We start from the raw sequence: 10,494 nt of genomic DNA, 5'->3' as shown, positions 1-10,494 counted from the left end.
CACTGGGAGATGCTGGGGGATGGACCAGCAAGCATTAGGGGGGCAGGGGGCGCCGGTGGGAGCTGTGGGCACTGGTGGGGGAATGGTTAAGGGAAGCAGTGTGAACTGGGGAGCACTGGGAGACACTGGAGGGGGTTGGAGTGAGCACTGGGGGGGCTGTGGGCACTGGGGGAGTGTGTCTGTGGGAACAGGGGGCACTGGGGGTTGGTGGGGAAACCACGGACATGGGGGAGCGGTGGGCACCAGGAGGCAGCGAGGGGGGGCCGCTGGCAGAGGGGAGGTGCAGGCAGGGATGGGAGGCAGCAGGGACCTGATCCTGTCCCCTGTGTCACCCCAGCTGCTGTCCCCGTCCCCACACAGTGCCCAGCTCTTCAGGGCACCCAGGGCCATGGGGGTGCTCTGGGGGTGCCTTGGTGCCCCTCCCCAGCTCTCATGCCCCGCTGACGCTGCCGTGCCCCCCAGGTGGGAGATGCGGAGCCGGAGCTGGGCGCTGCTGACAGCTGGATCGGCGTGGTGCCTGTGGGCGAGGAGCCGGCCGAGGTCCCCCGCGGTGCCAAGGAGGAGTCCTTCACCGCCGCCGTCGTCAGCAAGGTGACTCTCCCCCCGGCCCAGGGACTGCCGTGGCCTTTGCTGGTCACAAGCCCGCAGGGCACCTCCTGGGGTGTCTTCTGGACAGATATGGGGGGGTCCCTGAAGGGGCTCCCGGGCAGTGCCAGCCCTTCTTGGGTCTCTTGTGCCCTTCAGCCAGGGCAAAGAGGCACCGGGTGCTGCCAGCTCCCTGCAGTGGGATGGGAGGTGAGCGAGGGCACAGCCCTGCTGCCCGTCCTTCTGCCTGTCCTGCCCGCTGAGCCCGTGCCCTCTGCCTCCACAGATGAAGCGAGCCCTGGTGCTGGGGGCATCGGCCCTGCTCATCCTGGCGCTGAACCAGAACGCCATCCGGGAGGTAGGAGAGTCCCGGCGGCGGGTCCCGGAGCCGCTCTCGTGCCCCGCTGACGGCTCTTGTTTTCTTCTCCGGTGCAGCTGGACGTTTCCCAGCTTCTTGCCAAGCCTGTGATCGTGATCCAGTCCTCGGACAACGTCACCAGGCTGCTGGGAGCGCTGCTGCGGTACAGGCTGGGGCGGTGGGGGAGGCTGGGGGAGAGGTGCCCTGCCGGGCTGCGACAGCCGGGGGCTGCCCCGGGGGGGGCTCTTACATCATGTTTGCTGGGCTGGCATCGAGCTTCTGCTGCGCGGGGACCAGCTGGGGCTGAGACACGTGTTTCCAGGGAGGGTTTGAGTCAGATCCAGCCCTTCCTCAGGGCTTGAGCCCTTCCACGGGTCCCCACGTGGTGGCAGGGACTGACAGGGACCTCAGTCAAGATTTTTAGGGTGCTCAGCCTGCATTAGCCAGACCAGAGCGATACTGGTATCTCCACCGCCATTGTTGGTGTTTATCCCTAGTGCCTGCAATTTTAGGACTCCCTCAGTGCTCCTTACACGTGGTAAATCGGTATTGCTGCTGTGGGGTCGCAGATGGGGAAACTGAGGCACGGTGCTGGGAGGAAGAGACCTGTATGGGGTCACTCCAAGGGCCGGGCACGGCTGGGAAGGGGGATTCTCGCTGTCGCCTCCCCTGTGTGTTCCTCTGTCCCTGGTGGCCCCCCTTGGCTCAGCGTGGGCTGCCTGTCCCTGTGGGGAGGGGGTGCTCCCTGGCACTGGGGCGTCCTGCTGTGCCCACGGGATTGACATTCGTCTTGTCTTTTCCTCACAGGGGACTCCGGGCTACGGCGAAGATCACGTACCAGGCGGTGCTGCTGGAGAACCTGGTATGTAGGTCCTACTCCTCCTCCTCCTGGTGGGAGGGCAGGGGCATGGCTGTGCCCACCCAAACTTCCCCGGCCGTGGGGGGAGCTGCAGGGGGCAGGAGCCAGATCCAGGAAGGCTGTTGGAGCTGCCGGTGCCTCAGTTTCCCCAGAGACTCACTGGGTGGGAGCGGGGCAGCTGGGAGCTGCCGGCGGTTCCTCCTCCCCTCGACACATGTGGCCCACCCAGCACGGTGGGTCCCCCCGGCTGCGGGCAACGCCACGAGCCCTCGTGGCCACGGGCAATGCCTTTTCTTGCCTTGCAGGGGGTGACCCTCACCCTGTGGTCAACCTGCGGCCTCTCCCGAGGGGGGCTCTACGGCGAGTGGCAGGGGGTCATCTGCACGGGGGAGAACAGCTCGCAGGTCCAGGTGCGTGTGCCCGCGGGGGCTCCTGGCATAACCGGGGTTCCTGGTGTGGGAGGCATCAGCGATGGTGGGGCTGGGAGCAGAGTGGGGGTCTCCGGTTCGCCCCCCTGACCGCCCGCTGGTGCTGTTCCTGCAGAAGTACCTCCAGCAGCTGTGGAACACCATCCTGCTGATTGCCCTGCTCCTCTGCACCGGCGTCATCGTGCAGGCCCAGCGGCAATCCCGGCAAGACCCGTCGGAGCAGGATGCCGAGGTGGGAAGGTCTCAGCTCTGCTCCTCGCCGGGGAGAGCGGCGCCCGGGGTCTGACCCTCTGCTCTTGTCTTCGCAGCTGGACCTGAAGCAGCACATTCGGCGGCGGCTGTTGGCGCTGAAAACCCGGCGGTACCACCCCAGCAGAGCGCTCCAGAGCCGGGCCTGCGAGATCGATAGCTGCGCTGTCTGCTTGGACCAGTTCCACAAGAGCCAGGTAGGTACTGGGGGGACTGGTGCTGTGCTGGAACCTGTCCATCCTGGTTACTGCTTGGGGCCACCTGTGCTCGAGCCATCCCTTCGCTGCCCCGGACCGGGGTCGGGGTGTCCCTCCCAGGAAGCTGAGTGGCGGAGGGTCGTCCCCCTCCCTGTGCAGCGGGGTGGTGGCAGGGCTGTGACCTGGTACCCCAGCCTGGTTCGGCTCACCGCTGCTTCCCTCCCCACAGTGGCTGCGGGTGCTGCCCTGCTCCCATGAGTTCCACCGGGACTGTGTGGATCCCTGGCTCCTCCTGCAGCAGACCTGCCCTCTCTGCAAGCGCAACATCCTGGGTGAGAGCCGCGGGGCGAGGGCTGGGGAGGAACCGGAGCCCCCCAGGGTTTCCTCTGCCGTGACCCCTCCGTCCTTCTCCCTTCCAGGGAACTGCTGCACGGAGAGCTAGCCGGCCCCACGGATGTGCTGCGGGGACAGACCCATCGCCGCTGCGGGGAGAGGGAGGGGGAGCAGGGGGTGCTGGGTTGCTGCCGGAGCGGCTTCAGTGCGGCTGTGCCCGTGGCAGCGCCCCGGCCCTTGGGAGAGTGAAGGATCTCGGGGTGCTCCCTGCTGGGTGCGAGTAGAGGGGTGGGGGGGTCCAGACGGCCAGTGCCGGGGGGTGGGGGGAGAGGACGCTGTGGGGGCACCCATGGGTGTAAGAGGGTGGGGGCACCACAGGCTGGAGGCAGGGAGAGCTCTGGCCTGGCTACACTCCCTGCTCATAGTAATTTTTCTAAGTCTTTTCTTGGGGTTGTTTTTTTTTTGATGTTTTGTGGTGGCCGTGGCAGGGTGGGCAGAGCCCGGCTTGGGGCCGTCCTGTGAGTCCCTCTGCACCGTGGGCACCTTGGGGGGCGGATCTGGTGGGGACGGGGGCGACGGCTCTGCCGGGGCTGGGGACAAAGCTGGCAGGGCTGCCGGGCGTCCCGCTGCCTCGCTGCGGGAGGGCAGGGGGGTTGAACGCTTTATTTATACTAACTTATTAGAAAGGACAGCACGAGTCAGCTGCAGAGACAGAACGCAGGGCTTGTTTGGCTAACCACGGGTGTGCCGCGGTGGCCAGGGGACTCGTCCCAAGCCCTGACCGGCTCCTGTCCCACGCGGCGGCCGGAGGCTGCTGGGCTGCAGCGTCGCGCGTGTCTGTCTATTAAATACAGAGCAAGGACAAGCTCAGTGTGGTGTGTTGTGGCTCCCGCTGCCCTCCGAGGCTTAGAGTCATAGAATGGTCTAGGTTGGAAGAGACCCTTGGGATCATCGAGTCCAACCATCTCCCCTACTCTACAAAGTCCTCCCCTACACCATGTCCCTCAGCACTGCATCTAAACGGCCCTTAAACACAGCCAGGGATGGGGACTCCACCCCCTCCCTGGGCAGCCTGTTCCAATGCCCGACCACTCTCTCTGTGAAGAATTCCTTCCTAATGTTCAGTCTAAACCTCCCCTGTTGGAGCTTGAAGCTGTTCCCTCTCGTTCTGTCACTAATTACCTGTGAGAAGAGACCAGCACCAACCTCTCTACAGTGTCCTTTCAAGTAGTTGTAGAGAGTGATGAGGTCTCCCCTCAGCCTCCTCTTCCTCACACTAAACAGTCCCAGCTCCTTCAGCCGCTCCTCAGACGATTTGTTTTCCAGCCCCCTCACCAGCTTCGTTGCCCTCCTCTGCACTCGCTCCAGCACCTCCAGATCTCTCTTGGATTGAGGTGCCCAAAACTGGACACAACACTCCAGGTGTGGCCTCCCCAGTGCTGAGTACAGGGGCACAATCACCTCCCTACTTCTGCTGGTCACACTATTTTTGATACAAGCCAGGATGCCATTGGCTTTCTTGCCCCCCTGGGCACACGGCCGGCTCATTTGTCAATGAGAACCCCCAGGTCTCTTTCCTCCAGGCAGCTCCAGCCACACTTCCCCCAGCCTGTAGCGCTGCAGGGGGTTGTTGTGGCCCAAGTGCAGGACCTGGCACTTGCCCTTGTTGAAACTCATCCCATTGATGTTGGCCCAATGATCCAATCTATCTAAGTCTCTCTGTAGGGCTTCCCTATCCTCCTGGGAATCAACACTCCTGCTTAACTTGGCTGGTGAGGTTGTTCAAAGGTTTGGGGCCAGCTGCATGGGCAGCTCAGTGGTCCCCAGCCCCTCTGGGTGTTTGGTGGCTGCCAGCAGCGCGGGGAGAGCCGCGTCCCCAGGCCAAGGGCAGCTCAGACTCCTCATCCCCAGCTCAGCTCTGCCTTCCTCTCCACAGCAGCACGGCCACCTCCCAGTCACCTCTTGGGAACGTGGGCGAACTTGTGCTGTGCCCAGGTGTGACCTGGCATGGTTGGAGCTGTGCCGGGGACTCCAGCAGCAGCTTAGCCATGAGTGACTGAGCTCCAGCACCCTGCAGTGTCCCCAGCCCCGCTGGGCTGAGTCACCAGGGGCAGCTCTGGAGCCTTTCCCCTTCCCCCAGGGCTCCTGGCCTGGTGTGGGTCCGTCCCATGGCCGCTGTGTGGAGGGAGCAGGGGAGACACCAGCGCAGCCCTCTGCGCCCTCCCCCTCTGTTTTACCACAAGCCACAGCGTTGCCCAACCGCAGGGTCCCGTTGGGAGACGCAGTCCCGCAGACAACAAAGCCAAGCAGCAGCCAGGGGCGGGCTGGTAGCCAAGCTGGGGCAAAGCCACTGCGAGGACCGTCTCCCTGGGCTTGCACCTGCGGGCTCAACGGGCCGGGCAGAGGGAGCGGGTTTCCCAAGGGAAGGCTGGTGCTGGTGCACAAAGAAGGGGTAACGAGGTCCCAGGGGGCAGGGCAGGTGGCGGTTTGTCAAGCACTTCGTTTCTGCCTTAGTCTCATGAGCGTTTTATTTGTGGTGGCCGCGGGTGCCGTGGGCCAGGGGGTGTGTTCTGCCTCTCCTTGGCTCGGGGGGGCTGAGCACGAGGCCCACAGCCGGCAGCGAGAGGGGAGGCCCTGCCGAGAGCCCCTTGGAGCGCTGGCTGCTGGGCGCTCGCTGCCGGGGCTGGCCAGAGCCTCCCTGCGTCCCCACGCTGTCCCTGCTGCGCCGTCTGCAGGGGGTGGCAGTCGTCAGAGGGGAGGAAGAAGAGGGATGGTCCCCAGCCCCTTCCTCCCGGTTCCTACTCACCCTGTGTCCTGGCTGCTGAGCTGAGCCCACAGCTGGGTCTGCGGGACGAGCTGGAGAAGAGGAAGAGAAGGGAAGGGGAAGGGGAAGGGGAAGGGGAAGGGAAGGTGAAGGTGAAATTGCCCCCCCAGCACTCAGTGCCAGTCGCACCTCTCGGTGGCTGTCACCAAGCTGGTGGTGGTGGCACAACGGCCACGATGGGGCTGATGTAAACGAGCTGCAAACCAGCCCCGGGCACCTCAACCAAGCAGCTTTCCCTGCCAACACCAGTTAAACCAGACCAATATCCCAGTGGCATTGTAGCCCAGGCCTGCGCAAGCTGGGGAAGAAGCTGGTGACCCGCAGGGGACATTGTGAAGAGCCCCATGGCCTTTTACTCCATGGAGCCTTCTCTACAAGGGTACCTAAGCAGGGAACTGGTCCCCAGAGGAAGTGGGACAGCACCAGGGGCCATGGGGTGGTTTTGGGGTACGCAGCACCCCATGGTCATGTGCACCCCTCGCCCTGGTGGCACCCAGAGCTCACCTTCAGCACTCCCTGCTCAGCAGCTGACTTCACCTTGGCTAGTGCCGCCCTGAGCCGCACGTTCTCCTGCTCCAGCACGCCCATCCGGATGCTGTTGGCCTGCAGCTGCTTCTCCATGTCCTTGGTCAAGCTCCCGGTGCCTGTGAACAAAATACAATGTCCCCGTGGCAGGAGCTGGAGCTCAGCCTGCTGCTGGGAGGTGTTGGGAGCAGCTCTCCTCCCTCCCTCCTTCCCTCCCTCCCGAGCAGGGTGGCTGTTCGCTGGAAAGGAGCTTGTCCCAATTGGGGAGCACCAGCACAGCCTGGGAGGTGGCAGCTGGGACCCAAAACTGTGCCAGCTGAGGGCAAAAAAACCCTCTGCCTATGTCCTGGCACGGCTTTGTTTCCCGGCCCAGAGGTGGGACAAACAGCAGCCGTGCAGGGCGGTGTGTGAAGACGGTAGCAGCAGGTCAGGGCAGCCCCAGAGCCCCTCACTGGTGTGTCCAGGGCTGGCAGGATCCCCTGCGAGACCCCGTGGGCACAAGCCCACTGTGGGGAAGGCAAAGGATGCTGCTCCTCTCCCTTCCTCTCGAACCACGAGGTGCTGCGTGTCCCCAGGACCTCTCCCTTACTCTCAAACTGTGTCTCCGCGGGGATGTGGAGCTCCGGGAAGAACACCAGGAGCTTCTCCCGCTCCTTCAGCTCCCGCGCCTGCTCCTCCAGCCTGCAGACGTTGGCCTGCAGCTCGGACACAGACTGCTCCAGGGTCAGCTTCTCCCCACGCAGCGCGTCCAGCAGCTCCTGTGGGGCACAGCACAGAGGGGTGAGGTTTGCTGAGTGCCCTCCTCCACACAGGAGAAGGCCAATGGTCTCCTAGGGAGCATCAAGAAGAGCGTGGCCAGCAGGTGGAGGGAGGTCATCCTGCCCCTCTGCTCTGCCCTGGGGAGGCCCCATCTGGAGCACTGGGACCAGTTCTGGGCTCCCCAGTTCAAGAAGGACAGGGAACTGATGGAGAGGGGACAGCAAAGGACCACAAAGATGGAGAGACTGGAGCATCTCTCTTATGAGGAGAGGCTGAGGGACTTGGGTCTGTTTAGTCTGGAGAAGAGAAGGCTGAGGGGGGATCTGATCAACGCCTACTTGAAGGGTTGGTGTCAGGAGGACGTGGCCAATCTTTTTTCAGTGGTGCCCAGTGACAAGACAAGAGGTAATGGGCACAAACTGGAACATGGGAAGTTCCATCTAAACATGAGGAGGAACTTCTTTGCTGTGAGGGTGGCAGAGCCCTGGAAGAGGCTGCCCAGAGAGGTGGTGGAGTCTCCTTCTCTGGAGACATTCAACACCCGCCTGGACAAGTTTCTGTCCAACTACTCTGGGTGACCCTGCTCTGGCAGTTGGACTAGATGATCTCCAGAGGTCCCTTCCAACTGCATTCTGTGAGAAGGGTCTTCCCCAGGGGTTCCTGGGAGGAGATGGCCTTGTGGCAATGTCACACCAAGTCCCAGAGTTCCCCCCCTGGAAAAACCCTGGCTATGGGTGGTGGCTGGGCCAGCGGGTGACTCCTGACATCCCATGGTGCAGCCGTGTCCCACACCAGCTGCTCCCCATGAGCCCCGCTCCTGCAGCCCCCCCGAGGTGTGGTGGCTGCCAGCACTGACCTGCTGCACCCGGAGCTGCTGCCCGCTCTGCTCCCGGCTCTCCTCCAGCTGCTCTGCCAGCTTGGCCTTCTGCTCCTCGGCCTCTCCCAGCCTGGCCTGCAGCTCCTCGTGCTCCCGGTCCAGGCTGTCGAGCTGTTGCAGCAGGGCCCTCTGCTTGGCCTGCAGGGACTGTACAGGGCAGGGGAACCACCGTGGGGCTGCTGCAGCACCCACTCACCCTTACAGGAGCTCAGCCCACTCCCACAGCGTGCTGCAGGGCTGCAGAGCAGCTCCAGAACAGGGGAGAGCAGGCCCGGCCATACCTCCTCATGCTTCAGCATGCTCTCCACTTTGGCCTTCTCCTTCTCCAGCTGCGTGGTGGTGCTGCTCAGCTCCTGGCCCAGGCTTTCCCGCTGGTCCGTGAGCAGCTGCACCTTCTCCTCCAGGTCCAGCACTTGGCTCTTGGCCACCATCGTGGTCCTCATCTCCTCCAGCAAGGTCATCTTGGTCACTTCTGAGAAGAGACACAGCATCCTTGGCCAGGCTGGGCAGGAGAAGCTGCCACATAAGGTGGTCTGAAGGGGCCCTACACCCTCCACAAACCCTGGCGAGGGGGAGGAAGGTCTGACGGGAGGGCCGCGACCCCTCGAATCTCTACCAGAGCCCACAAAGGTGCTGGGTGATCTTTGGGCATCATAATGAAGGCGGTTTGTCCTTCCCATCCTTCCCACCAGGGAGGTGATGTTTGGGCACCGCAACGAAGGAGGTTTGTCCTCCTCCCAGTTCCCACCAGTGCTATCCCAACCAACTCTGGGTGTGACGTGGGTGTAATACACTCATGAGATCACAGCAGGGCTGGGGGAAGGAGGCACCAGCAGGGTGAGCCCCAGGGGTCCTTACCCAGCTCCTGCACAGCAGTTTCCTTTGCAGCCAGCTCCTCCTTTAAGGCAGAGAGTCGCTCTTCCAGCAGAGCAGCTCCTAAAACAGCACAAAAATGCTAATGAACATTAAACAGCTCCTCAAAGAAACTAAAAGGAGGCAGCAAACGGCTCTGCCAAAGCATTTCTCATCCCGTGGTTGTATCGTGCTGTGCTTCAGCAGGGAGGAGGCAGCAAGAGGATGTGGACAACCAGCTCCCGCTGTCGGAGGTTACTCTCACAGCTGGGAACAGCCCCGGTGTCTACCAAAATCAGTGGCCAAAGCCCTGCTGATGTTGGCGGGATCAAGATTTGACGATGGATCCCATGCTTCTCCTGCAAATACCCACAGGCCTGGGAGGGGATGCTGGGAACAGCACTGTACCTCTCCGTAGGTCATCCTTGTCCTGCTCCAGCCTGGCTACAGCCTCTAAATACTCTTTGTGCTTTACTTCCAGGCTCTGCTCAGCCGCCTTCCTCTGCTGTGCTTGGGTCTCCTTCTCTGCCTGAAGCAACTGGGAAAAGTCCTCAATCTGTTTTCGCAGCTTGTCCTTCTGTTTCTCCGACTCTTCCAGCTGTGACTTCAGAGGGTTGACCTGCTGCAGCAGCAGCTGGAGGTGTTTGCTGATCCGGGAGAGGTCCTTGCTCTGCTCTGAGGCCCAGTAGTTCATGTCTGTTGCAGAGAGAGTCCTTCTCCCTGTGGGCTCCTCCACCATCTCCTGGAACTTGCTCAGAGCCGAGGGGATGTTCTGGCTCTGGCAGATGTCGGTGATGGTTTTGCCAACCTCGTGGAGGCTGGCCTGGGCGCTGGCACAGGTGGCACAGGGTCCCAGAGACGAGTCAGTTGTCTGTGTGGGGACGCTGCGGCTGCTCTTGGCCGTGCTGCAGGCAGCCCTGGGCAGGGAGTGACACAGGGCATTGCCATCTGCCACACGGACACCTGATGCTGGGCACGGAGAGGCAGATGAGGCAACTTCCGGGGAAGTTCTTAACTCCAAAGCAGCAGGTGAGCAGCGTTTCAGGCTCTCCTTCAGCTTCTCAGCCTTTGGGGTGAGTTGCAGCGTGGGGTTCTCCCTCCGGCAAGCCTTCTTCTGGTGGAGAGAGCACAGAACAAAATCAGGGCTCAGATCAAACACAGTCAGATGTAAATGATCCGTAAGAGCCCAAATACAGGTTTGAACCATGGGGACAAGACACCAGGGCAGCCAAGGAGTGACGAGGGCAGCGAGCCCTTCTCTTGGGAGGAGTTGCCAGAGCTTGTAGGAGGACAGCTGCCAAGCGCTCGGGTTCCCTGTTCACTGTGCTCTATTAAAACCAAAACACGTGGCTAACAAGCCAAATGAATTTGCTTTCCCACTCCCCGATGCAGGGTACAGGGGAATTGAATTTCCACAAGCTGCCAGGCAGCATTCCAGCCACCGCTGCCAGAGCCGTGGTTTCACGATGGGAAGCCCCAGCAGTGAAACCTGCTCCCCGTCTCCTCCTTCTTGTGACCACCCCTTCTTTCTTGTGACCTCCTGCGCAGTCTCCTGGTTATGCCAGATGAATTATTGTGAGACTTTGCCACAAAAGGGATCATTTTGGGGGGGGGGGGGGCGAAATAAAAGGGGGGGGGGCAGGGTTTT

The 10,494-nt window shown here is 62.3% G+C and overlaps 2 protein-coding genes across 4 annotated transcripts in view; one reads left to right on the top strand and one right to left on the bottom strand.

The window, feature by feature from the left end:
- Window positions 1-443: 443 nt before the first annotated feature.
- On the top strand, window positions 444-3,292 carry RNF215 (ring finger protein 215). Its single transcript, XM_014938145.1, has 9 exons — window positions 444-591; window positions 872-943; window positions 1,021-1,106; window positions 1,751-1,805; window positions 2,108-2,212; window positions 2,346-2,462; window positions 2,539-2,676; window positions 2,906-3,008; window positions 3,096-3,292. Exons 2-9 carry the CDS (start codon window positions 872-874, stop codon window positions 3,116-3,118), a joined length of 699 nt encoding a protein of 232 aa, XP_014793631.1. The 5' UTR covers window positions 444-591; the 3' UTR covers window positions 3,119-3,292.
- Window positions 3,293-5,519: 2,227 nt separating this feature from the next.
- The window catches only part of CCDC157 (coiled-coil domain containing 157), a 7,530-nt gene continuing 2,555 nt past the window's right edge, over window positions 5,520-10,494 (bottom strand). The window contains exons 3-10 of one of the 3 annotated variants that reach the window (XM_014937900.1): window positions 9,255-9,960; window positions 8,853-8,930; window positions 8,276-8,466; window positions 7,974-8,141; window positions 6,948-7,116; window positions 6,338-6,477; window positions 5,816-5,865; window positions 5,520-5,738 (exon numbers count right to left, since the gene is read on the bottom strand). In XM_014937900.1, coding sequence (XP_014793386.1) covers window positions 5,537-5,738; window positions 5,816-5,865; window positions 6,338-6,477; window positions 6,948-7,116; window positions 7,974-8,141; window positions 8,276-8,466; window positions 8,853-8,930; window positions 9,255-9,960 — 1,704 coding nt within the window. In that variant the 3' untranslated portion in view covers window positions 5,520-5,536. Of the gene's footprint in view, window positions 5,739-5,815; window positions 5,866-6,337; window positions 7,117-7,973; window positions 8,142-8,275; window positions 8,467-8,852; window positions 8,931-9,254; window positions 9,961-10,494 lie in introns of those variants that run through there. The other 2 variants (XM_014937728.1, XM_014937811.1) reach the window with 2 other exon arrangements.

The sequence above is a fragment of the Calidris pugnax genome, unplaced genomic scaffold (assembly GCF_001431845.1).
Source record: "Calidris pugnax isolate Ruff unplaced genomic scaffold, ASM143184v1 scaffold7, whole genome shotgun sequence".
Classification (NCBI taxonomy): Eukaryota; Metazoa; Chordata; class Aves; order Charadriiformes; family Scolopacidae; genus Calidris; species Calidris pugnax.
This window is presented reverse-complemented; position numbering and strand designations above follow the sequence as displayed.